At 46.7% G+C, this 26428-nt stretch overlaps 1 protein-coding gene across 1 annotated transcript in view; it reads left to right on the forward strand.

Moving 5' to 3' along the window:
- The first annotated feature begins 6213 nt into the window (after positions 1 to 6213).
- GPR89B (G protein-coupled receptor 89B) overlaps positions 6214 to 26428 on the forward strand; it is a 42024-nt gene continuing 21809 nt past the window's right edge. The window contains exons 1-7 of the mRNA XM_075909471.1: positions 6214 to 6375; positions 11503 to 11562; positions 13554 to 13657; positions 16785 to 16891; positions 17745 to 17846; positions 21097 to 21217; positions 21503 to 21583. Of these exons, the coding sequence (XP_075765586.1) occupies positions 6334 to 6375; positions 11503 to 11562; positions 13554 to 13657; positions 16785 to 16891; positions 17745 to 17846; positions 21097 to 21217; positions 21503 to 21583 (617 nt within the window). The 5' untranslated portion in view covers positions 6214 to 6333. The remainder of the gene's footprint in view (positions 6376 to 11502; positions 11563 to 13553; positions 13658 to 16784; positions 16892 to 17744; positions 17847 to 21096; positions 21218 to 21502; positions 21584 to 26428) is intronic.

Genomic DNA, 26428 nt, shown 5'->3' on the forward strand with positions numbered 1-26428 from the left:
ACATTATGAGTCACGACTGTGTTTCTATAAACAGTTATTTTTATTTGCACCTTCATTATCAGCACATTTCAAATGATTTCTTCTGTCATCCATCTAATAACATAATAATGACAATGGGGCAGGTGGACTTCTAGTTTTTGTAACAAAAAGAGAAAACGCAAAAATACTCAATGCTGCTACCTTACAGTTGTCTTGTTTATTTTGCAGAAACAAATGATTATTTTGCTTCTCTGTGGATGACCACAGGATCTTTTCTGAAATGATGTTAAGTAGTTGCCCAGTTTTATTGGGTTCCAAGTGATCAAGAAAGGTTTGGACTCCTGGAGTAGCAAGGAAAAAAATGAGTGGCTATAATGTAGATTCCACAGAGTCTTAGTCTGCTTTCATTTACCCCTGGTCTATGCTAGGGGATAAGTTTGAATTAAGATACGCAATTTCAGCTACATTAATTGTGTAGCTTAAGTCAAAGTATCTTAACTTGAATTTTGGTGCCGTCCACATTGCAGGAAGTCGAAGGGAGCACACTCTCCTTCGACTTCCCTTACTCCTCGTAGAAACAACACTACTGGCATCAACGGGAACACCCTCTCAGTTTGAATTAGCATGTCTCCATTAGACCTGCTAATTTGAATCCCAGAAGATCAGCTGCGACTGCTTCAATCTTGTCTGTAGTGTAGACGTGGCCTTACAGTATAGCCAGTATATTTAACATTTGTCTAGTCAATATGCACTGAACTGAGAGACAAGAGATGTGAGTACTTTTCCTGGCTCTGCAGAGGACATGATGACCTTGAACAAGTCATTTTGCTCCCTATCCCTCAGTTTTCCCATATATAAAATGGGGATAATGACACTCACTTCCTTTGAAAGGTGCTTTGAGATCTACAGATGAAAAAAATTAGGGATTATTAGGTCTGTATTTTGGCATTGTTATCAGAGCATCCAAAATTCTCCAAATCAGAAGGGCTACAGATGATCATCACCTCTGAAATCAGGTCACTTATTTAGTAGCCTCAGCATGCACTTAGATATTTACCTTTAGACAGCCAAATTGGAAAAAAAAAACCTCCATATCTTATGTACATAGACTGAATCCTGCACTTACTGAAATCAATGGCAAAATTCCCATTCATATTTCAGGTGAAGGATCAGACTCCTATTTCATGTTAAAGCTTTAAATGTGAATGGGAAAAACAGCAGCAAAAGCCACGTGGATGTGGTACCACTTGCAGGACTCTTAACAAGAATTCAGAGGTCAGCAAATTCCAATAAGATAGACCTTATGTGGTAATCGTCATACTGGAAATCCAGTGTGTTTTGTGTCAAGTTCTTCCTTAAAAACAATACAATTCTTGGGTTAGTTTCCCACCACTATCAGTCCACCCAGCTTTCATCACTTAGCTCAGATCCTTTAATTTAGCTCCCATTACAAACTAAACATAAAGGGCTCGTCTACACTGGCCCCTTTTCCGGAAGGGGCATGTTAATTTCAGAGATCATAATAGGGAAATCCGCGGGGGATTTAAATATCCCCCGCGGCATTTAAATAAAAATGTCCGCCGCTTTTTTCGGCTTTTAGAAAAGCCGGAAAAGAGCGTCTACACTGGCCCCGATCCTCCGGAAAAAGCGCCCTTTTCCGGAGGATCTTATTTCAAAGTAGACTTTGAAGTAGGAATAAGATCCTCCGGAAAAGGGCGCTTTTTCCGGAGGATCGGGGCCAGTGTAGACGCTCTTTTCCGGCTTTTCTAAAAGCCGGAAAAAAGCGGCGGACATTTTTATTTAAATGCCGCGGGGGATATTTAAATCCCCCGCGGATTTCCCTATTACGATCTCTGAAATTAACATGCCCCTTCCGGAAAAGGGGCCAGTGTAGACGAGCCCAAAGGCTGTGTCTACACTGGCCACATATTCCAGAAAAGCAGTTGCTTTTCCGGAATAACTTGCCAGCTGTCTACACTGGCCGCTTGCTTTTCCGGAAAAGCAATGACGATCTACTGTAAAATTGTCAGTGTTTTTCCCGAAAAACTATGCTGCTCCCGTTCGGGCAAAAGTCATTTTCTGGAAAAACTGTTCCTGAAAAGGGCCAGTGTAGACAGCACAGTAGTCTTTTCCACAAAAAAGCCCCGATCGCAAAAATGACGATCGGGGCTTTTTTCCGGAAAAGCGTGTCTACATTGGCCACGGACGCTTTTCCGGAAAAAGTGCTTTTCCGGAAAAGCATCCTGCCAATGTAGACGTGCTTTTTCCAGAAATACTTATAACGGAAAACTGTTCCGTTTTAAGCATTTCCGGAAAAAGATGCCAGTGTAGACGTAGCCAAACAGTTTGAGTTTTTTAATTTAAAACATGGAACTATTAAGAAGCATGTTCAATCACTTCATTTTTATCTTATACCCTTCTTTGTACAACTCTTCCCACCAGCTCCATGCATGTTCTGTTCATCAAGATTGTAATCCCTTCAAGGCTGGGAACTTGTCTTCTTAAATATCTGTGAAACAGCATGGATACAACTGGTGCTATATAAATAATATTATCGAATAAATATCCTACCTTCTTTTTGCCCTCTTTTTTCATCTCCCACAGCTCTTTTGGAGAAGGTATGAGTTTGAGGTCTTACTTAAAAAAACCATCTTTTCCCCTGTGGCTGTGTCTACATTGGCATGATTTTGCACCAAAGCTGCTGCTTTTGCACAAAAACATGCTGCCTGTCTACACTGGCGGGGAGTTCTTGCGCAAGAACACTGACGTTCTAATGTGTAAAATCAGTGCTTCTTGCGCAAGAACTATGATGCTCCTGCTCAGGAATAAGCCCTCTTGAGCAACTGTTCTTGCGCAAGAGGCCAGTGTAGACAGGCAACATGAATTTCTTGCACAAGAAAGCCTGATGGCTAAAATGGTCATCGGAGCTTTCTTGCGCAAGAGAGTGTCTACACTGGCACGGATGCTCTTGCGCAAAGGCACATGCCAGTGTAGGCGCTCTCTTGCGCAAATACTTTAATGCAAGAACTCTTGCGTTAAAGAGTATTTGCGCAAGATCATGCCAATGTAGACGTAGTCACTGTGTATCTTCCATTGCTCAGGTATCAGCCATTTAAAGCAAAGGACAAACACTTCAAAGATTTTCATAAACACATACAATAACAGAACAATTAAAAATCAAGTGCCAAATTCTGCTCTGAGTCATCTCTATGGGTACATCCAGGGCTCGACAAATAATGCAATCTACTTGCCCGTGGCAAGTAGATTGCAAACCGGAAGAGCCGGGTTCGGACAATATGTGCATGCGCAGTACGATCTACGCATGCGCAGATCGCCGGACAGCGTGGCTGGTGAGCAGGGCTCGCTGTGGTTCAGTGAGCCCTGGGTACGTCTATATTGTGGTGCTATTTCAGGATACTTCTAGTATCCCAAAATAGCTATTCTGTGTCTTGACAGCGTGCTCGTTATTTCAAAATATCTTTCAAAATAATGGTTGTGCTATTCCGACATCCCTGTAAAACTCATTCCATGAGGATTAAGGGACATTTTGGAATAGCGTTTTATTTCAAAATTTAGTGCTGTGTAGACTGTACCAAATTATGAAATAAGCTATTTTGAAATACACTCAAAAGCTATGCAATTTGCGTAGCTCAAATTGCATAGCTTATTTCCATTTAAGGATGCAGTGGAGACACACCATATGGGTGTGTCTAGACTGGCAAGATTTTGCACAAAAGCAGCCACTTTTGCGCAAAAATTTGCCACCTGTCTACACTGGCCGCTTGAATTTGTGCAAGAACACTGACTTTGTAATGTACAAAATCAGTGCTTCTTGTGCAAATACTTTCACGCTCCCGCTCGGGAAAAAGCCTTCTTGTGCAAGAATACTTGCGCAAGAGGGCCAGTGTAGACAGGGAAGAACTGTTTTACGCAAAAAACCACCATGGTTAAAATGGCGATCAGGGCTTTCTTGCGCAAAATCACGTCTAGACTGACTATGGATGCTTTTGCGCAAAAGCATCTGTGCCAATCTAGACCCGCTTTTACGGAAATACTTTTAACGGAAAAACTTTTCCGTTAAAAGTATTTCCGCAAAATCATGCCAGTCTAGACGCAGACTATGTGTTTATGTCAGTAGGATGTGACCAAGAGCAGAATTTTACCTTGTATAATGGTCATTTCTAATATAAAATATCAAATCCAACACTTCCATGGAATTAGTGAGGATGTGTTTTTAAGTATAAGTACATAGAGAAAGAAGTTGGAAAACTCAGACATCAACCTTACAGTTGATAATAGCAGTATCAGAACCAGATTTTGAGCAGTGACAGAGCCAGAGAGGGTCATGGGTCACTGCTATTAAACCAGTCTACCTATTGGCTTGAAAAGGTACTGACATACACCTAAAGGTGGCTGGGCAGGTGGGGCAGTCATACCTTTACCCTTACACTTCAGTCAGCTCTACCACTGGATGGTAGTAGGTTTCATTATAAGAAAGGACTCAGATCCTGTAATCTCCTATGTTAATTTCCCCACTAGAAGTGACATTTTGCTTCTTCACAATGTAATGGAAAAGGGAAAAAAATCAAAGCAAGAAGATTTGCAACGTGAATTCCCAAATGGAGTGAGACTTTAAGATCTATCTGGTGACTCAATAGCACACAATGGAGATTAATTTTAATAATAAAATACACTGTAATTAATAAATGTCCCTGACTTTCAAACAGCAGTATGCTGTGCTTTGTCCAACTCCAAAACCATTAGCCTCTTTGTTTACAGTTATTTTTTAAATTTCTGACTAAAGATGGCTTGGCCCAGATTTTTGAGAGACCAATAAATAATACTATTAAATACAAATAAGTGCATGATCATAATATAATGGGCTGACCCTCAAACTGATCAATCCCAGGAAATTCCATGGCTGAACTTTCACTTCCCTTTTGTGCTATTTATACTAGACTTATGGGAAAAATTCCATCACTCCAGTTTACAATCTGGATTTTTTTAAAAATATGTAGTTAATAGGATCTTGTATGGGAACTTATTATTTGCAGTGGAATTTGTTCCCCTTATGTAGGATGATGTCCCTGGATCACTCAGATGATGTATGATGCACTCAGAACTTGTGTGATAATGTAACTGGAATAGAGGAATCAAAACAGGGAAAAAGCAATGGGACTCTACTCATGCCTCTTATTGATCTCCTGTCCTTTGGTTTGCTGGCCCTTTCCTTTTGCTGCCTCCTGTACACATTCTGTGGTCATATATTCCCTATCAGTTGCTGGTCTCATTGCTTGGCATTAGTTAGGAAACTGAATTAAGCTTCCTCAATGTTCCTTATGAGCACTCTAAAAACAACTATAAAGTCTAGCATTCAGATCCTCTACTCAACATTTAACTCATTGTCAGCAATAATAGTGCTACTAGCTCCTAATAGCCCTACTCTAATGGCCAGAAACTTAATTTTTCTGAAATGGAAAGGTATGTTAGGAAAAAAATATTTCCGGTAGTGTTCTGGATGGTTATTTTTTTTATACACTAAGATGTTTACTTTAAAAATAGTGCCATTTAAATAGGTGGGCATACAGAATGGAATTTCAAAAAATAAACCATGTAAATATAGGGTGTTTTTCAGCTTTCCCTAACTTTTGCACAGCATGAACCACAACTCATGGAGAATCACGATCCTTTCTCTTCATAATAGCACTTGCCTCCCCTCCCATTCCCAGTAACATGTCAACTACATGGAAAAAGTGAAACTGGGAACGTGTTTACTGTGTTTTCAGTTAATGCAGCTGAGCTGCTAGAAATAAAGACAAACTGTGCTCAGTTAACTGCCGGCCCAGACACTGGCACAAATAATAAGTAGGTGAGTTGCCGGGTTTATGTATTCTCTTAAATCCAACAAGATTTTATGAAGGCCTTTGTGCTTTAAGACCAAAGTTTGCCACCACAAAATGCTCCCTAAGTCATAGCATCAAACGCTTCCACTAAGGGGGTGGCTGGCTTGCAATGAAGATGCTCCCAAAAATGAGGCAAATACCACGCGCTAGAAGGATAAAGACTTTGTTACGATGCCCCAGCTCCCGCCACACCCCTGCCTGCAGAGCTGCCCTGCCCAATGGCCACGCCCCCGCAGAACTCCCAGGCCCCGCCCTTTTTTGCCTGGCCCCGCCCCTCCCCTCAGATTCTCGGGCCTCGCCCACAGCTGCGCAGCCACCGCCCCTTGCCCTCTGGCCCCACCTCGCGCAGACGCCGAAGCGGAGGGGGGCGGAGCCACGCCGGGCCGACGGCGCGCGCTGGGAGTCGGAGCAGCCGTTGGTGGGTCCGGGTAGCGCCCCCCTCCCCCCCACCATGAGCTTCCTGATCGACTCCGGCATCATGGTCACCTCCCAGGTACCGCTCGGCGCGCGCCCGCCCCTCCCCCTTGCTGTGTGACCCCGCGCGGCCCCCCAGCGCTGCCCCACGGGGGGGGCCCGGCTCCTCCAAACAGCTGCGGCCCCGGCCGGCTCGAGGCGCTCGGGGGCGCAGGGAGCGTGGGGCGGGGGGGGGCTGCTGCGAGCCATGGACCCGGCAGCCAGGCACGGAGGCAGCCCCCGCCTGGGCGCGCACTGGGGCCCCAAATGTCTCCGCACGGCCCGGTCCTTGGGCTAATCCCTCACGCTGCGTGGCCTGTGGCGGGCTCACTGAGCTCCCCGAGGTTATGAGGGGGAAGGGGCTGCACACGGGGAAGGGGTGTCCCAGTGTGAGAGCAGCTCCACTGCTGCCTGCCCTGTCGCTTGCGCTTATAGTTCCTGAGCTCTTCATGTAACGATTCACTGCTTCACTGGGGGGGGGGGGGGGGAATCAGGGCTTTCCAGAGTGTAAAGCCGCCCAGGATCTTTTGGTGATTCCTCTTGAGAACCTGGTGAAGTTGGCATCAGAATAAAATTACCCAAAAATCTCAAGATGAATCTGGATCTTTTCATTACTAAACCGGTATTCAACTGAATAGAATAATCTCAGGATTGTCATCGCAAGGTGGATGGTGTGACTGATTGCTGAGACTTGAATTCCTATAACCCATCATAATTGGTAGAAATCCAGATTTGCCATGTGTGGCAGCCCATGGAGAAAGTTCAGCCGGCTGTCCTTCGAACTGGCTGTCTTGGCTCTGTCAGTGTCCAGAGCACTAGTTACTCATGGCCACTGCCTCCTGTTTAGCACTGAGACATTTATAGCAATTTCACTTTCCAAGTTTGAAAAATTTTAATCTATTTCTATTACGTGTTTTCTTGACAAATAGAGCTCAGACACATCATTATCCTTTCAGCCACCTGCAACCTACACAGCTGGCCTTACCATGAAGCAAACTGAGGCTGCTACCTCAGGTGCCAGACTGGGGGGGGAGGAAGGCCCAATAGGACCCAGAGTGTAGAAAATTGTCTGCTGATGGTGTAGTCTCTCTGCTCTAGATGCACAGAGATGGTGGAGTGCTGTGCTGGAGGAAGGAGGGCATAAGAAAGGAGGGCATAAGAGACATAACAGGCAGGAAAGAGAAAAGGTGACATGGAGGTGTCATTTGAGCTCCCTGCCTCAGGTGCCAAAATGTTGTGGGCTGGCCCTGGCAACCTAGGACCATCTGTATCACTTTCATTTCCTCCAGTCATCTTTTATAATAGCCATATTCTCACGTGGAGTTCTTCCAGTTAAAATGGATCATTGCCCTGTTACAACTAGGAATATTAAAAATCATGTAATAGGGTAACCCTGTAACCTTTGAAAATCTCAGTGGTTACATTACCTGTACAGCAGGCTCTGCAGTATAAAGCTTAGTTTATACCTCTGCGCCTCCGTGGCTTTGCTCGGGTCTCCCTGGTCTGCTGTGGGGGGAAGGGGTGTAGCTAGCTGTGGGGACCTACCGGGCAGTGCCCCAGCTGTTCTGTCCCAGGAGTCCAGATTCAGCCGCTGTTGAAACTGATCAGCGGCTGATTCCAGGAAGCCGGGGGCAGAGCAACTCTGCCTAGGGCTTCCTGTAGTCAGCCGCTGATCAGTTTCAGCAGCGGCTGAATCTGGAGCCAGTTCCGACTTCCATACAAATTCAACTTAAGAACAAACCTATAGTCCCTATCTTGTACGTAACCCGGGGATGCCTGTATTTCTTTCTCTTCTAAGCCCTTTATATTAATACTCGTAACATCTTAAATTAGACCATGAACTCTTCAGATTGTGTCTTCCTGAGTGTTTGTCCAATGTAAGTATCAAATGAGTCCTAATCTTTATGACATTAGGTAAAAATTCATCTGTGTTCATAGTTTTCTAGTATGTATTTCTCTGTTCCCTCTGTACTTGTTCCTTGTCAGCCTCAACATTGGAATAAACACTTTATGTTGGTAACACCTATAATACTTTCTTAACTCACCCTCAGACAGAAGGCTTAGAGAATAAGTCATACCCCTTTCTTACCCTTTTGCTATCGGTTGCTTCAATGAACACATTTTTTTGTCACATTTTCTCTGATTGCTTTCAATCACTCTCTTCAATTCAAATGTTAATTTGCTTTCCAGGCAAAAATGTTTGGTGTTCCTTGACTCATTCTTTCCATGTCTTCCTTATCTCTGACTGTCGTTCTTCCATTTTGGGAGTCTAGACAGAATTTGTCCTCTTAGTGCTCATTTACTGTTTGTTACTATTTATTTATTTGTTCCTCCTCAGTCACTGCTCTGTCTGCCATAATGCTATTACATTTTTAATGTGTTCTGGGGATAAGAGTAGTCAGTAGGTGGACCATGGGCAGGGCCGGCCCACAACATTTTGGCACCTGAGGTGGGGAGCTCAAATGATACCCCCATACCCTCTCACTGCACCAGCAGCAGACACAATTTTCTACTCTCCAGGTCCTAGTGGCGCCCTCCCCTCCCCCCCAGTCTGGTACCTGAGGTGGTTGTCTCAGTTCGCCTTATGGTAAGACCAGCCCTGACCATAGGTCAAATCCAGACCACGGAAACTTTTGCATGGACCTTGAAATCTTTTCATTTACATATTATTTATTATTTATTATTACTACTATTTTCTTCTCTCTTCTCTCTCTCCTCTGGAGTTTGGACCCTGCCTATACTTTGGCCAAGAAATTTGGACTTTGACAAAAAACAGGCTACCCCTTATTTTAGGAAATGATGCAGTATCACTGTCATCCGGTTTGGCTTTCGGATTTTGTCATCTCATCAAATTATCCTTTTAAGATAACATGGAAGATTTTTTTTAAAAAATTTCTTTGTGTTCATCTTCTCTTAACTTATACCCACCTATTTTTCAGACTGATGATTTTGTGCCATTTGAGAAACAGATGTGAGATCCTGTGGCTAGAGGAGGGTATTGGCAGTCAGGTTTCTAGATTCCTATTTTAAGTTCTGCAATTTACTTACTCAATTTTGAACAAGTCATCTAACCCCTGTACACCTTAGTTTATCCATCTCCTAAAAGGATATGGTATTCTGTCTTCCAAAAACTGAAGCCTAGCTAATGTAAAGTAATAAAGTGTTTCGCTTTGAGAATCTCTGATGACAAGTGCCATGTAAGTGAAAAGCATTATTGGACCGGATCTGTCTTCACTCTGTAATTTGTTTATAGATGAGGATCTGGCTTTCATACACTCTGCCTTACTTGTAACTCTTTCCCTACCTTTAAGCTGCCTCTCACCTTATATTTTTTCATTTAAACCTCTTTCTAAAACATGGATTCCCAAACTGGGGATGTGCCCCCTGGGGGGGGGAAGGGGCTGCGAGGCAACCTAGCCTCCATCTCCCCATCAAATTTTGCTGCCCTGCTCAGTTCCTTTTTTTCCCCCTCAACAAGTTTTGCTGTTTGTGTTTGTGTTTTTTTTTTTTTGGCAGGGGGCATGAGGGTTTTTTCAAAAATCAAGAAGGGGGGTGCGTGATGCCAAAAAGTTTGGGAATCTCTGTTCTAAAATATTGTGATAGTGTGTTAAGGCAGCTATATAAAAATAAAATTTATTCTAGGTCTTCATTAGTCTAATGAAAGATGATTTCGTTAGTAGGGATGTTAAAAAGCGGGTAATTGTGTAACCACTGAAAAGCTCAGTGGTTACACAGTTACGTGCACCTGCAGTGGCAATCCGTTTCCCTGGCAGCAGTCCTGCACTGCTGCCTCTGAAAGCCGGCTTCTGGCATGCACCAGCTCCTGCCCCATGCTGCTGCCTCTGTATCAGGCAGCAGTGTGGGGCAACAGCCAGTTCCCAGAGCGTACCAGCTCCTTCTTTCAGCCCCACTCCTGGGGAGCTGGCTGCTGCTTCTGCGCAGCTGCCTTGTAATATAGAGGCAGCAGTGTGGGAGCCGCAGCCAGCTCCCAAGGAGTGGGGCGAGTGCCTATGTGTAACCATGAATGTTAACTGATAACCCCAGGCTTATTGGTAAACCATTTCCACCATTATGTATTCATATCCCTATTCATAATGTCTGCTTATAATTAGAAGAAGCATGGATTGTGGAAGCCAAGATGCTTGTTTTGCCTCTGCTTCCTCTCATTGTAAAGTTGTGCATTACTGGGTCTGCAGTAAGACAGTGAAACTGTGTGTATTATATTTCATCTCACTTTAATATTTCCCTCTCCCAACATTAATAGCCATTTTGGACCTCCTAGGTCAGTGGTCCCCAACCTTTAGAGGCTGCCGGGCGCCCCCATAGCCGCGTGCTGGGGGGCCCCCCCCTGCAAGGGCCGCGCTCCCGGGGCCGGCGCCCCCCCCGCCAAGCGCCGCGCTCCCGGGGCCGGCGCCCCCCCCGCCAAGCGCCGCGCTCCCGGGGCCGGCGCCCCCCCCCGCCAAGCGCCGCGCTCCCGGGGCCGGCGCCCCCCCCCGCCAAGCGCCGCGCTCCCGGGGCCGGCGCCCCCCCCCCGCCAAGCGCCGCGCTCCCGGGGCCGGCGCCCCCCCCCGCCAAGCGCCGCGCTCCCGGGGCCGGCGCCCCCCCCCGCCAAGCGCCGCGCTCCCGGGGCCGGCGCCCCCCCCCGCCAAGCGCCGCGCGCCCGGGGCCGGCGCCCCCCCCCCCCGCCAAGCGCCGCGCGCCCGGGGCCGGCGCCCCCCCCCCGCCAAGCGCCGCGCGCCCGGGGCCGGCGCCCCCCCCCCCGCCAAGCGCCGCGCGCCCGGGGCCGGCGCCCCCCCCCCCGCCAAGCGCCGCGCGCCCGGGGCCGGCGCCCCCCCCCCCCGCCAAGCGCCGCGCGCCCGGGGCCGGCGCCCCCCCCGCCAAGCGCCGCGCGCCCGGGGCCGGCGCTCCCCCCCCCTCACCCTCCAAGCGCCGTGCGCCCGGGGCCGGCGCTCCCCCCCTTCACCCTCCAAGCGCCGCGCGCCCGGGGCACGAGCGGCCAATTCGCGCTCCCACGGGCACCGTGTTGGGGACTACTGTCCTAGGTTATTGCATACTTAGGAACTGCTTTCTGTGATTTGTCTGGTATAGTGTTAACAACAAGTTTGGGACTTACCATTTTGGACGTTTCTTCTTAGCTAATACCTGCGGATTGTCCTTTCTCTTACAGGTACTCTTCTTTGGATTTGGATGGCTGTTCTTCATGCGCCGGCTATTCAAGGATTATGAGGTGAGCGGGAGCGTTTCATTCAAATTGTTACTCTTTACGTCTTGAAATGAAGCTGTCACCTTGAAATAAAATGAGCAAAAAGCAGTTTGGAATACAGGCAGTCCCCAGGTTACGTACAAGATAAGGACTGTAGGTTTGTTCTTAAGTTGAATTTGAATGTAAGTCAGAACTGGTACATATTGTAAGGGAAACTCTAGCCAAACATTTCTCCAGAGCTCAATTTTATTCTCCCACACCTCACTTCCCTCAGTCCTTTATTCTCAAGCTGAGGTGTCTGCTGAGAAAAGCTGCTCTGCGTCTCCCTGGTCTGCTGGGGGGGGAAGCAGCTAGTGCGGGGTTGCCTCACCCCGTTTGTAAGTAGGGATCCGATGTAAGTTGGATCCATGTAACCCGGGGACTGCCTGTATTTCCTTTGGGTTCACCTTCTTTTGTGTTCTCCCAGCTGTATTTTTGTGGTTTTACAGTTACATTTTCCTGTTTTTTAAAAAGATTACTTTTCCTCTCCTGTTGCTCTTTGACAACAACTAGACAACAGAGGAAATGGACTATTCCAGGAAAACTAGTGAAAATTACCATACACAGTGCTGTTAAATATAAACAAATTGAAAATGTAGAAAATGCTTGTCATGTTTATATATATTTAATATTATATGTAATATTTATTCCTCATCTCTTTGGGTTATATTCATCTTTGGTCTTCCTCATAATAGTAGTATGTATAAAATTTTCAGACAAAAGACAATATTTTTGAGTTGATAGCGTCCCTTGATTTTAAATTTTAGAAAGGTGTTTAAAAGGACAGTGTGACTTGACTGTTAGGAAAAAGATGATACAGGATAAAACTGTGACAGTGTAGCAAAATGAGAGAGAGATTGTGTAGACTGGGAATGGTCAAACTGCAGGCCAAATGCAGTCCCAGAGAGCATTGCAGTGCAAGCCATGACTTCCCATGTCTAGAATTTAGAGTTTGGACTAGCTAAGACTACAGGAGTCAGCAAGTGATGTACCATCTTGATTCACATGGCCTGGCTGCAGCATGTAGTCCAGGGGTGGGGAACCTCTTTTGGGTTGGGGGCCACTAATCCACAGAAAAATCAGTCAGGGGCACACAAGCGAGAACCAAAAAAACCCCACAAACAAACCAAGTCTCACTGATGTGGCCCCCATATGAGGAGAAAGACACTTGCACACCAGAGCCCAGGAGGGCCCAAGCTAGGAGACTTTATGTGCTCAAGCCCCATGGTGGGGTGGCGGGGAGTGCCCGGTAGAGAGAGGGAGGCTGGAGCACCAGGGCAGGCTCCCCAGTGCTGAGGGTGGAGCTCTCAGCCCCGGGGGCTGGATTTGGCCCCCAGGCCTTAGGTTCCGAACCACCCCTGATATAATTTCTCTGACTATGTCTGCACTGGCACAATCTTGCACCAGAGCTATGTAAATGAGGCTGTGTGGACTATCTAATGAGCTGCCATTTTTGCGGAAGAGGCTCTTGCGCAAGAAGGAGCTGTCTACACTGCCCCTTCTTGCACAAGAAGAACCCTTTTGCAGAATGCTGTTACGCTGATTATTTTCAGGAATAACGGCATTGCGCAAGAGGGTTTTTCTTGTGCAAGAAGGGGCAGGGTAGACAGCTCCTTCTTGCGCAAGAGTCTCTTCCGCAAAATGGCGACTCATTAGATATGCAAATGAGGCTCGGCGATATTCCACACTTAGCCTCATTTGCATAGCTCTGGCGCAAGATCGCGCCAGTATAGACATACCTCTGTGTACTGTACCTCTGTCTTAAGTACAAAGGTAACTGCAGTCAGCTTAAAGTTGTACAAATTCTGTGTAATCCTCTGACTCCTTGCAAACTGACCTTTTTTTGGCAAGGTCCAGGCATCTCAAGTTTTGACCTTTTTATGCTGAGGCTGGTTTCCCCTGTCTGAACTATACATAGCCGGTACCCTGTGAAGATGGAAGTGATTCTTGTCTCTGACTTGTTTCCTCCATCTCAGGTGCGACAGTATGTTGTGCAGGTGGTCTTCTCTGTGACTTTCGCCTTCTGCTGCACCATGTTTGAACTCATCATCTTTGAGATCCTAGGGGTGCTAAATAGCAGGTAGGTGTGGGGGCTGCCAGCCCATGCTTTCCTAGATAAAGGCCTAGCTTTTCTCTTATTCTCTATCTGCTTGGGTACAATTTCTGAGTTAAATGTCCACATATCAAGGTGTAAGCAACAATGTGAATAACTCAGTGAAGACATCTGAGCAGTAGGATCATGCATGATTGAGCACAAGATTGGAAGCCAGGAGTTCCCATCCAGTTTCTGCTATCATCTTGCTCAGGGTGGTAAATAGAGATGTAAAATCCCATTTAATCAGTAACCGGTTAAATATTAGTTTTATCTAGTTAACCTATTAAGTGGGATCTTGGGTAGAGGTTTGCTCCAGCCTAGCTGAAGCAACCCCCAGCCCTCACAGGTTTTCTGGTTTGCTGGCCCTGCATTGGACTCCCAGCTTCTGCCCGAGTCTGCAGTGTGTTAGGCCCAAGTGGGGGGCTGCTCCTGGGCACCAGTTAACCGTTATCTAGGGATGTTACATTTTGATTAATCAGCTAAACGAGTAGTCAATGGAATTTCCATCGACTACTCATTTAGTTGATAAGGGGGGAGGGGACGCTTGCTATATCCCTGTGCCTCTTCCTTTGAAATGTACAAGAGCTGCCCACATCTCTTGTACATTTCAAAGGGACAGAGGCAGCGGGAACCCATGCCATCGGGGACTGATGCAGCAGTCCCCACTGGCACAGGTTCCCCTCTGTGCCTCTTCATTTGAAATGTACAAGAGCTGCAGGCGGATTTTGTACATTTAAAAGGGAGAGGAGCAGCAGATGGATCAGCAGGAGTGGGACTGTTTCAATTCCCGCTCGCACTGTTTCCACTGCCCTCTTCTTCCTTTGCCCCCTGCAGAGATGGTGCATGGGGGAGCTGACTTGTGCTCCCCAACCTTTCTGCCTCTTTGATAGAGGCGGCAAGGGGGGAAAAGCAACTGGTTGAGTTCCTACTCAACTACCTGCTTATATCCCTACTGTTATCTGGTAAGCATCACTTGATAAGGGTGGTGTTTACTGGGTACAGTAAACTTCCGATAATCCGGCACCTTTAGAACCCAGGGGGTGCCGAATTATCAGATATGCCGGACTATCAGAAGGGGGGCTATGAGGGGTCTGAGGTGGGGTGGGGGGATGCTACCCCAGACCCCCTCATAGCCCTCCCTTCTGATAGTCCGGCTCTGCCCCAGGAGTCCCTGATTCAGCCACTGCTGGTCAGTTTCAGCAGCGGCTGAATCGGGGCCGCCTGCAGCAGAGCAGCTGGAGTGCTGCCCGGTTGGTCCAGTAGCGCCGGCCCTTGGCGCCGCGAGACCAACCTGTCAGCACCCCAGCTGCTCTTGGGGACGCCTGGGGCAGAGCAGCTGGAGTGCTGACGTGTTGGTCCCACAGCGCCGCTCCTCGGCGCTACTGGACCAACCCGGCAGCACCCCAGCTTCTCTGCCCCAGGTGTCCCCAAGTCAGCTGCTGCAGAAACTGATCAGCGGCTGACTCCAGAAAGCCAGAGGCAGAGCTGCTCTGTCTCAGGCTTCCTGGAGTCAGCCGCTGGTCAGTTTCGGCAGTGGCTGAATCCGGGACAGCTGGGGTGCTGCCGGGTGGTCCCGCAGCCCCGAGGGGCAGCGCTACTGGACCTACCCGGCAGCACTCCAGCTGTTCTGTCCCCTGCTTCCCGGATTCAGCGCTGGTCAGTTTTAGCAGCGGTTTAATCGGGGAAGCTGGGGGCAGAGCAGCTCCAATGGTCCGGCTGCCCGGAGCACTTCCGGGTTCCTGATGGTGCCGGACCATCAGATGCCGGACCATCGGAGTTTTACTGTAATTGGTTAAGTCCCGTACCTCCCTCTCAGTTTGTCCATCTACAAAATGATGATTCTGTTTATGCTGTTTCCCTCAGACAATGTTTGCAAAGTGGTCTGTAATTATAAAAGCTGCAGAGAGTATTTGCTCAGTGTTTTGTGGTGATGAAAGTAGCAAATAAGATGTTATGTTTGCTGAAGAGTAAGAATGATATGGCAGTAAGTTTTAAATTGATGATACATTCTCATCTTGTAATCACTATTGCTTGACTAATCTAAAATGACTGAAGACATGGAGTGATGACTTCCATAGAAAAACAGAGTTCAACATATCAGGTCTTCAAAAAACGGTAGAAAAAGGGGAGATTAAACAGAAATATAAAGACTGGCAACTGGATGCTCTTACTTACCTCTTTCCATGGTACAAGAATAAGAGTGCACACATCTAGGCTGTCTGCACTGCAAGGTTTTTGTGCAAAAACCCATGGAGCGTCCACACCTCAAATGCGCTTTTGCGCAAGGAAATCAAGAGTAAAATGGCAGAAGAGAGGCCTTTTTCCACCGTAGGTAAACCTCCTTTTATGAGGCATGACTCCCGTTTGTGCAAGAATTCTTGCACAAGAATTTGTGCAAGAATTCACAGAATGGCTATCAGAGCTTTCTTGCGCAAGAGCGTCCATGCAGTGAGGACGCTTTCTTGTGCAAAAGCACATCACTTTTGCAGTGTGCTTTGATGTGTGGGCGTGCTCTTGTGCAAGAAGTTTTTGTGCAAAAACTCTTGCATAAAAGGCTTCTTGCTCAAAAAGCCTGTAGTGTAGACGTAGCCTTAAGGAAATGAAAAGGCAATACATTTAAAATGGATATACTGAAATCTACTTCTCCCAATACAAGTTCCAGAGACGAAGAATACACTTAAGTGAGAGAGATATTTCCACATAAGTACTACTGTCAAATAAGAACATATATAATTAAAGTGGTTAGGAAAAATTGACAGGCGTTCTCAGATTTTCCTGCTTTGGGACATACATTGATTGTTAGCTAGAATTAGGATTTTTTTTTTTTTTTGCTTTACTGCTCAGTTAGGTGCTCAATTATGGAGTTGCATTGACCATTGTGGACATAGGGTACTTGATTAGCTAGCCCCTTGCTGTGTTTTGGTATGCTAATTCCTTACCTTGCACATTTGTGACCTCTAGAGTAAGATACAGTATGGGGTGTCCCAGAGTGCTGCTTTCAGGGCAGGTGCTACCTAGCTATGTAAAAGTGTGAAGGAGGGGGATGAGTTATGTTCAGCTTTAATCCTTTGATTATGATCAGGCCCTGACTAGTCTTCTGATTTCTTTTCAGCTCCCGGTATTTTCACTGGAAACTGAACCTGTGTGTGATTTTGCTTGTGCTTGTCTTCATGGTGCCTTTTTACATTGGCTATTTTGTTGTGAGCAATATTCGACTATGTGAGTATGCAGATTTACTGAAGTGAGATTGATTAGTCTGAGAATTATGCCTCAGTGTGGGACAGGCCCTTTTCTCTTTGAAGGATACCTCCCATTTTTCCTCCTACTGTGTCAGTTCTGATTGGGTAACTCCTCATCTCAGAAAGTTTTCAGGGTTTCCAATGTGACAAGACTGTTCAGTCTGAAAGTAATTTAATTAACCATTGTGGAGGATCCTTAATATTTAGCAACATGTTTCCTTATTTGTTTGGGAGCTCACTCTCAACTTCCACAAAGGGACATCACTGCATGACTCCTTACTCTTGATTGTGCCTGTCAGGTGACTGAGCCATTTTTATGATTGGTCAGTTTCCTAATCAGTAAAGTACTAGATCAGGGGTGGTCAACCCATTTAACAAAGAGAGCCAAAACAGCGGTGGAAGACATGCGAAGAGCCACACCAGAATTGTCAAGCTTCTCTCCCCCCCCCCCCCCCAAAAAAATTAAAAAGGAGGCTGCCCCGTTAAGACAGCCGCCATCTTGGGCACCATTTTTAAAACCCTGCAGCCCTGACCTGATAAGCACAGGGAAACCTGGAGGAGCCAGCAGGGAGCGGGGGCCACTGAGGGATGTGGGGACGCAGGAGCATCTTCGTGAGCTGCACTTTTGGGGGGCAAGAGACTCATGCAGCTCGCGAGCTGTGGATTGACCACGGCTGTACTAGATACTGCTAGCATTGTAGCAGTGCCAGATTGCTCTCGTTTTGTATCTGTATGCAGCACAGTTTTGGGACCAATGCAGTGATTCTGCAGCCTTTCATGAAGCCTAGACCGAGGAACTTCCTAATACTGCCTTTTTTTCTTTCTTTTCTCAGTGCATAGACAAAGATTGCTCTTTTCCTGTGTTGTTTGGTTGACGTTCATGTATTTCTTCTGGAAACTAGGAGATCCATTTCCTATCCTCAGCCCAAAACATGGTGAGTTTCATATGCATATATTCTCCTCCTCCTTTGCAGAGATAGTGCTTCAGCATTTCACTGTCTGGCTCCTGGCAACTCTGTGAACCAAAGTACATTTCATAGCTGGTTGCTTACTCCTGAGGATAAGCTCTGACAGTCAGGAAACCCCCATGAACCTTTAGTGTCACCGCAACACAGGTTCAAACTGGACTGCTTGATTCATCAGGATTGTTTTCCTTCCTGAAAACAGCAAAAATCTAGCAGGCCAGGAAGTGATGGGCAAATCTGGATTCCAGAGGAACTTAACATACTTTTCCTGCTTATTTGGGAGTACTGAAAATGTAAGCCTTAAATGTTGATCACCATATTTACTCTTTCTTTTCTTGTGGATGCTAAAGTAAGTCCATGTTAGAAAAAAACTTAGAAAAATCAACAGCCATTACTGAATAGTCAGTACTGAATTCTTGAGGCCTGATATTTATCATTGTGTTCTCCAGCTTCTATTGAAACGAGAGAATTCTGTGCACAAGAATGTCTGCAGAATCCTTCCTTCAATGCTTAATGGATGAATTCTCCCTCATTGGTGAGCCCCATCCTTGAAAGGACCAAAGAAAAAAGGGAAAATTAACAGTGCGGTCTGACCTTATAATAGCTGAGGGTATGTCTACACTAGCCCCCTACTTTGAACTAGGGAGGCTAATGTAGGCATTTGAAGTTGCAAATGAATGGAACGAGGTGTACCGGTAGTTCGAATTAGAGATCCTAATTCGAACTACCTACTCTGTGCCGCGGGCGCGGAGTTCGGACTAAGGGACATTTAAAAATGGCAGCGCCCGGGAAGATGCAAATGAAGCCTGGGATATTTAAATCCCGGGCTTCATTTGCAACTTCGAATGCCTACATTAGCCTCCCTAGTTTGAACTAGGGGGCTAGTGTAGACATACCCTGAGATACTTGACCCATGATTCCAAAACATTTTTTTATCTCTGTGAAATAGTGCCTGATTATTTCACATCCCACTGAAATCTACTTTTCTTTGGGTTTGAATATAGTAGCTTTTCAGTAGTGTAGAGCAACATTGCACAACAATTTAAGGAGTAGGGGGAAAGTAGTTTAAAACTACAGGAGGAGCTCGGTTTGGCAGATTGTAGCCATCCAACTGGAATTTGGCCAGGATGTTTTATGTGCAAAAGTGCCATTAAATCTTTGACCATTAGAAATTTCAAGGATCTCATTTTTAACGTTTAGTCTTAAACACAGCACTTTCAGTCACATAGTGCCCCGTAGCATTATATGCAGGCCTTGGCTCAAAGAAACTATGAGAGAAGAGTGCCTTCTGCTGCATCACCAGTGTGATAATATATACTTTTAATTAGTTTTCCACTAAAATTTTTGTTTCTCCCATTCTGGCTTTATAAAATGAATATTGTGTATGTCTCCTCTCTGATCAGAAGAGGAGAAATGCTAGGAAAAGCTAGGGATATCTTGCTTTAAGCAATTTAACATGTCATTTTTAAAGGCATCTGTTTTTTACTTGCTAGTATATAACAACATGTGGGGCAAAAGGCCAGTGTATTGTTCTCTAATTGGTGTAAATCTGCATTGGCTGCACATGACTCTGTGGTCTCAGCCCCTTTTTGTTAAAGCCCTTTCGTATTGTTTTCATCATTTATTTCCCTTCTCTGAAGCATGAAATGTGGCCTGGCTGTCAGCCACCTCGGCTTCACATTCATATAAACTTCAAACCTGCAATGTGTGGCTGCTGCTTTATAACCCATTTCCCAAAGGTGAGCAGTGTTTACGAGTCTATGGTACTAGATACCTATGAAAACCTGGTGTGTGCTTGTGACAGGCAAGAGAAAATTGGGAAGGACAATTGAAACTTAATCCCATTTTTTGATAAAATATTAATATTAAAATATTAAACAGCATTGGCTGCAATGCAGAGCTTAAGTCTGTGTATTTTTATTGAAGTAGTATTTTTAGTGTGAAATTAGCAGTAATATAAAATGTCAGTGACTCACACTTCATGGCAACTGCACCTGTATTCCTCCTCTGTGGTCCCTTGAGGGCACCCATGACTGCAAAGGTGGGCAATAGGGCATGTCTAGACTGCCTGTGACTTTCAAAAGAAGATATGCAAATTCAGTACATTTTCTGATCCCGTTTTCAGAACAGTTTTTTGGCGGGGGGAAAAAAAGTAGTCTAGACACGGTTCTTTCGGGGGGGGGGACTTTTTTCAAAAGAACCCCTCTTCCAAAAAAAAAAAAAAGAAGAGGTGTACAGGGTTCTTTCGAAAAAGTGGGTTTTTTCAGAAGAACCACATCTAGACGGCTTTTTGTGTGTGTGAAAAACTCTTCTGAAAATGATCTCAGAAGAAGATATGCAAATTCACGCCGAATTTACATATCTTCTTTTGAAAGCAGTGCACAGTGTAGACATGCCGCAAGCAGCCTGCAGGAAGTTCGCCAGGACTAGCCCCTGGTGGGCCGCTGGACACTTTATTTACCAGGTGTTTTAGTTTCTTGAGGAGCTGAGGGAGTCCTGTTCCATGTAGTAGAACTCGACATAGTTATTCAGATGAAACAATGGATCTCAAAAGTACTGCTCGAGGCTGTAATATTTGTCATCTCTCCCTCAAATCCTTGCTCACAATAATATGTAAATGTAATTCCATAAGATCTTCCATAAGAGGTACCACAGTACCTCTGATAATGTGTATCTATAAGTTGGCTATAGCAGAGCCAGCAGCAGCGTAAGCATCTCCCTGTCCATATCAGATCTGACACATGGGTGTAGGAGAGCTCACTTCTGCAAGTGAGGGGCCAGTTTTGATCTTAGAAGTTTCATCAGTTCTTGGCCATTTTGCTGAGAATGATACCCTTTGTTGCCATATAGTGCTAGTTGTGAGAGTGGACTTGGTAACATGGACAGATGTCTGCTAGAAAATGAAGCCCAACAGCCATCGTGTGACTAAAACTAGTCACTTCTGGGCCAGTGATTTAGTCTCCTACAGACTCTTTTTAGCTTTAGTTTCCTGTCCTATTTTAAAACCTGAGTTTTCCATGTGCTTCCCTGGGAGATCATTCTCTTCCTCTTCTCCCTACCACCTGCCTCATACGTTTTGAAATACCTCTGACACCTGGACTCTGAAACAGTTAGTTTGGCTAAGTAATCAAATAATTGCTGTATTATTTCATGAGGATACCAAAGTATAAAGCAATGCAGTAAAAATAATCCCTTACTGACATTGTTTTGTGTGTCTCAGGAATCCTGTCCATAGAGCAGCTCATCAGCCGTGTGGGTGTGATTGGAGTGACACTCATGGCTCTGCTTTCTGGATTTGGTGCTGTCAACTGTCCATACACGTACATGTCCTACTTTCTCAGGTAACCACAGCCTCTTGGAATTTTATTCTGTACATTCCTTGAGATTTTTCTATCTTCCCATATCTGTTCCCCTAGGCCTTTGCACAGGTTTCGTTCTGGTCCTTCCTTTCCTAAACCCAAGCCTGCTGATTCTAGCTGTCCCAGCTACAATGCAAGACCCTTTCCATCACTGGTGTATGCTCTCTTAACGTAGGCTCTTCAGTTCCAATTTGTTGTCCGACACGCTTGTCCTTATTCACATTTTTTTTTGAGTGGAGTACCAAGGATATTGTTTGTAAATTTCAGGAATGTGACAGATGCAGATATTTTAGCCCTGGAACGTCGTCTGCTCCAAACCATAGACATGATCATCAGTAAGAAGAAAAGGTGAGTGTGACATTATGCCCCCGTATTTTTTTATGAAAATGTAGCCTGGGATATGAACATGCATAATTCAAATATGCTTTTTGCAAAATGGGGCAAGTAACCTATCGTTCAGGAATATCTATATTTATGTGTATGGATTATTCTTGTACGTGAAGTTAGAAATATAAAGTGTAAACCTGTTTATTAATATAGGTCTTCTAGTGAAAGCCATTAGAGGCGCTTTAGGAACGTAATGGTTCGGTTCTGAAGACAATGATCTGTAAATACTTTTGTTTTATCCCATAAGCCCAAACTGTGATTGGTTCTACAAAGACATGTGACCATGCCACCTGGTGTTGGAATCCATCTTGAATTTCGTATTCTTCTGGTAGGGGAGTGGCGGGGAGAGAATTGAACAAAGGATTCCTGCCCTTGGGAAATTCTGTTTAAGGGATGAGGAGCAAACAATTATTATCTTCAGCTGGTTTTTTAAACCGTTTCCCCACGATAAGAGGATACACAAGAATACCTGGAAAAACTACTTTTTTCCTACTTTTTATACTTCACTTTCATTTATTATTAAACCCAGCGTAAATAATTGATACTGGAGAGGAAGACAGCGGTTGTGCATATCTCTTTCATTGATAACAAGAGCGAAGTTTGAGCTTGCTCTGTGTAAAACTTTGATACAAAGACCGATTTATTTGCGGTTTTTGTCCCATTTGGGACTGTGCTCCTGGATGCTTACAAGTCCCTGTAACTAAGTCTTCCTAGAGCTGAGTTGCTCAGTGCCTATGTTGCATGCTAGGGGGCTGTTACCACAACTCTGTACCTTTGTTGGGGGAGACCAGAGTTTCTGGCCCAGCAGGACAGAGCGGTGGGCAATGTTCCCTCTAATCTTTTCCATACACATGAAGAACAATTTTTTTTATGTACGCTGAGGCATGTGTCAATGTGCACCACCAATAGAAACTCAAAACCTAGTTGTGGGTGCTCTGCTAATCATCTGGGTGGTGTGTTAATTTCTCCTGAGTGGCCTCACAAGCACATAGCTTACAAGGAACACTAGGAAGTAGTTGCATAATTGTATCAGATAAGATTCCTTGCGCTAGTGCAGTAGTTCCCAACTTGTATTAAACTGTGGACCGGCAAACCCATTCATAAACTTTTTGTAGACCAGTAACATTTTATTTGCATATTCATTATTCATTATTGATTATGTGTTATATTCATTATTCACTAACTGCTAAGGATTCATGTCCCCCCCCCCAGCAAAATCCCTCAGCCCCCCCCCTTGGCTAGTTTTCGGCCAAGAGGCACTGAGAAATTTTGTGGAAATCAGGGTCAACGAATGAAGCCTCTTCACTCCCCCGCTCCCTCCTTCCCTCCCTGTGCTGGAGCAGAGCCACGTGAAGCAGCCTGCCCAGCTCATAGACAGGGAGCTCATCTTAGGTACCTGCAGAACTGCTGGCTGGGAGCCGCCCAAGTGTGTGCCTCCCAGCCAGAGCCTTCCTATGGCATCCCAACCCTTCCCTCCCCTCAACTCCCTGGCCCAGGTCATCACCGAAATCCTCTGTATCCCCTCTCCCCACCTCTTCTAGGTCACAACCCCCTCCTAGACCCTGCACCTTCTCCTAGAAACCTCCCTCAGGCCAGAATCCTCTTCTGCATCCATAACCCTTCCTGGATCCTGCACCCCAAGTCCCTGTCCCAGATCACAACCCCCTCATTCAATCTCCCTCTCAGAACCCACACTCCCTCCTGCACCTCAGTCCTCTATCTCAAGCTCCCTTCTGTACCCCAGCCGCCATCCCAGGCTCCGTGTCCTCTCCACAGAAGTGCTCCACTTACCAAAATCTTGGAGTGGCCCTCCATTAAAATTATTGCCACCCCTGTATTACCCACTAGCTAACATCCCTAATATAGATCTGGCTGTAGCCATTCTGCAGATTTACAGGGGACCTCACTCTCCTAGACTGTCAACCTGGCACCAAATTTGCACAGCAAAGAAATGGGAGTAACCTTCCCTCCCCTCACCCCCCACCCCAAATAACTGCTTTTGGAACACATTATAATAGTGTTATAATATATCTGCTGCACAAGGGCTTCTAGTTTACTGCTGGCTGATTCACTGACGTGGCTGATTAACTCCCCTTCAAATTCTAGATCTGATTTAAATTGTAAAGGGAGAAGATGGAGAAATTCCAAAACCTGTTAGTGAACTAAAGTTCAGTCAGTAATTGCAGAGACATTTTAGCAGACAGTAAGTGGGAAGAGACTTAATCAAACCCAAAACCCAGTGGTTTAATGTGGATTGACTGTTACACAACACAGTTAATAGCTGCTCTCATAGTATAGAAGAGTGGCCTTCATAGTTTACATACAATGCTGCATCTTGATCCAAGTATCTTAGCTGCGAAGTACAGTGCTTTGGGACCTCTAGTCACTGGTTGCCATGTTGCTGTCAGGGTTGGTAGAGATGGTTGGGACTTGCTGCTGCCAGATCAGGCCTGCTTTTTACCAGTAAGAAAACATTCTGGATACAGAGCCACCCGTAGACTATTAGGAAATGGCATCTGTAGTGTGGTAAACACCTGATATTTAAATCTCTTGCCTGTCATATAAAATGCAAATTGCTATGATCATACAGTAAGATTATACTGAGATTTTGTTTGTTTTTCCAGACAGATGTCCAATCACATAATTGGACTTGATGTGTATATAAGGAAAAGCTTAAAACAGAGTTCTGTTAATCTGAGCATAGTGTTGTTTGGTAGAACTGGAGGGAAAAATTGCAATTTGTTCTCTACAGTCGCTAGTCCCAGCAGCTTCTCTGCTTTGTTACTAACCGTTATTAATGGCCTCTTTCTGTTCAGATATAGAAGAGTATTGCAAATAGGTTTCCCACTGTTTGTTTTGCTCAAAAATTGTTCTCTAATGTGCTGCTCTTCTTAGGCCCAGTCATACAGACTAATCAGACCCCAGCCTCAAGGCATACAAGAGGATATCATTTAGAGGCAAATCTTTCATGATGGAAGCACCTTGGGTTTGAATTGCATAGATTCTCTAAAACTATAGTTAAAATTATGAATAGGTAGGGGCAGCTCAGCCCTTCTTCCTTCCAAAGTAGATGCATTGGGTTCCATGCAGATTGGGTCTGGTTTTCAGTACAGGCAGTCCCCGACTTACGCGGATCCGACTTATGTCGGATCCGCACTTACGAACGGGGCTTTCTCGCCCCGGAAGTCGGGGCGAGAAAGCCCCGTTCGTAAGCTGCTCCGGTGCCCCTGGTCTGCTGGAGACCGTCTCCAGCAGACCAGGGGCACCGGGCGGGTTCCCGCGCTTCTGAGGCTTTGCCAGAGCAAAGCCTCGGAAGCGCGGGAACCGCTGCTGCTGCCACTTGGGTGCCGGTGCCTGTGGTCTGCTGGGGACCGTCCCCAGCAGACCACAGGCACCGGGACCCAAGCGGCAGCAGCGGGCGGGTTCCTGCGCTTCTGAGGCTTTGCCAGAGCAAAGCCTCGGAAGCGCGGGAACCGCTGCTGCTGCCACTTGGGTGCCGGTGCCTGTGGTCTGCTGGGGACCGTCCAGAGCAAAGCCTCAGAAGCGCGGGAACCCCCGCTGCTGCCGCATGAGACCCGGTGCCTGTGGTCTGCTGGGGACGGTCCCCAGCAGACCACAGGCACCCGGACTGAAGCCGCAGCCGCGGGGGGGTCCCGCGCCTCTGAGGCTTTGCCAGCGCAAAGCCTCAGAGGCGCGGGGAACCGCCGCTGCTGCCGCTTCAGTCAAAGCGGCAGCAGCGGCGGTTCCCCGCGCCTCTGAGGCTTTGCGCTGGCAAAGCCTCAGAGGCGCGGGACCCCCCCGCGGCTGCGGCTTCAGTCCGGGTGCCTGTGGTCTGCTGGGGACCGTCCCCAGCAGACCACAGGCACCGGGTCTCATGCGGCAGCAGCGGGGGTTCCCGCGCTTCTGAGGCTTTGCAAGCGCAGGAACCCGCCCGCTGCTGCCGCTTGGGTCCCGGTGCCTGTGGTCTGCTGGGGACGGGCCCCAGCAGACCACAGGCACCCTGACTGAAGCCGCAGCCGCGGGGGGTCCCGCGCCTCAGAGGCTTTGCCAGAGCAAAGCCTCAGAGGCGCGGCACCCCGCTGCCGCTGCGGCTCTGCTCCCCGTGTCCCTGGTCTGCTGGGGGAAGGGGGCGCAGCTAGTGTGCTCCCCCCTCCCCCAGCAGACCAGGCTTTTGTTTTGGACTCTGGGGCAGAGCAGCTGGGGCGCTGCCGATTGGTCCTGCAGCGCCCGTGGGCACTATTGGACCAACCCGGCAGCACCCCAGCTGCTCTGCCCCAGGTCCTGATTCAGCCGCTGCTGGTCAGTTTCAGCAGCGGCTGAATCAGGACGTCTGGGGCAGAGCAGATGGGGTGCTGCTGGGTTGGTCCAGTAGCACCCCAGCTGCTCTGCCCCAGGCGTCCCCAAGTCAGCTTCTGCTGAAACTGACCAGCGCTGACTACAGGAAGCCCCAGGCAGAGCTGCTCTGCCCCGGGCTTCCTGGAATCAGCTGCTGATCAGTTTCAGCAGCAGCTGACTTGGGGACGCCTGGGGTTCTTAAGTTGATTCTGTATGTAAGTCAGAACTGGCCAGTTCCGACTTACATACAGATTCAACTTAAGAACAAACCTACAGTCCCTATCTTGTACGTAACCCGGGGACTGCCTGTATTTCGTCTTACAATTTGAGTTCCTACCTTTTCTTTGTAGGCATTAAATAGCCCACTTTTTATGAGTTGGGATTTGCCTTTGTATTGTGGACCACATGTTTCCTTACTTCCCGTGTTGCTGTACAGAATGTTGTGTGCTGGTTGCACTTTACCCCAGAAGT

This window comes from Pelodiscus sinensis, chromosome 1, assembly GCF_049634645.1.
Source record: "Pelodiscus sinensis isolate JC-2024 chromosome 1, ASM4963464v1, whole genome shotgun sequence".
NCBI classification, from domain to species: domain Eukaryota; kingdom Metazoa; phylum Chordata; order Testudines; family Trionychidae; genus Pelodiscus; species Pelodiscus sinensis.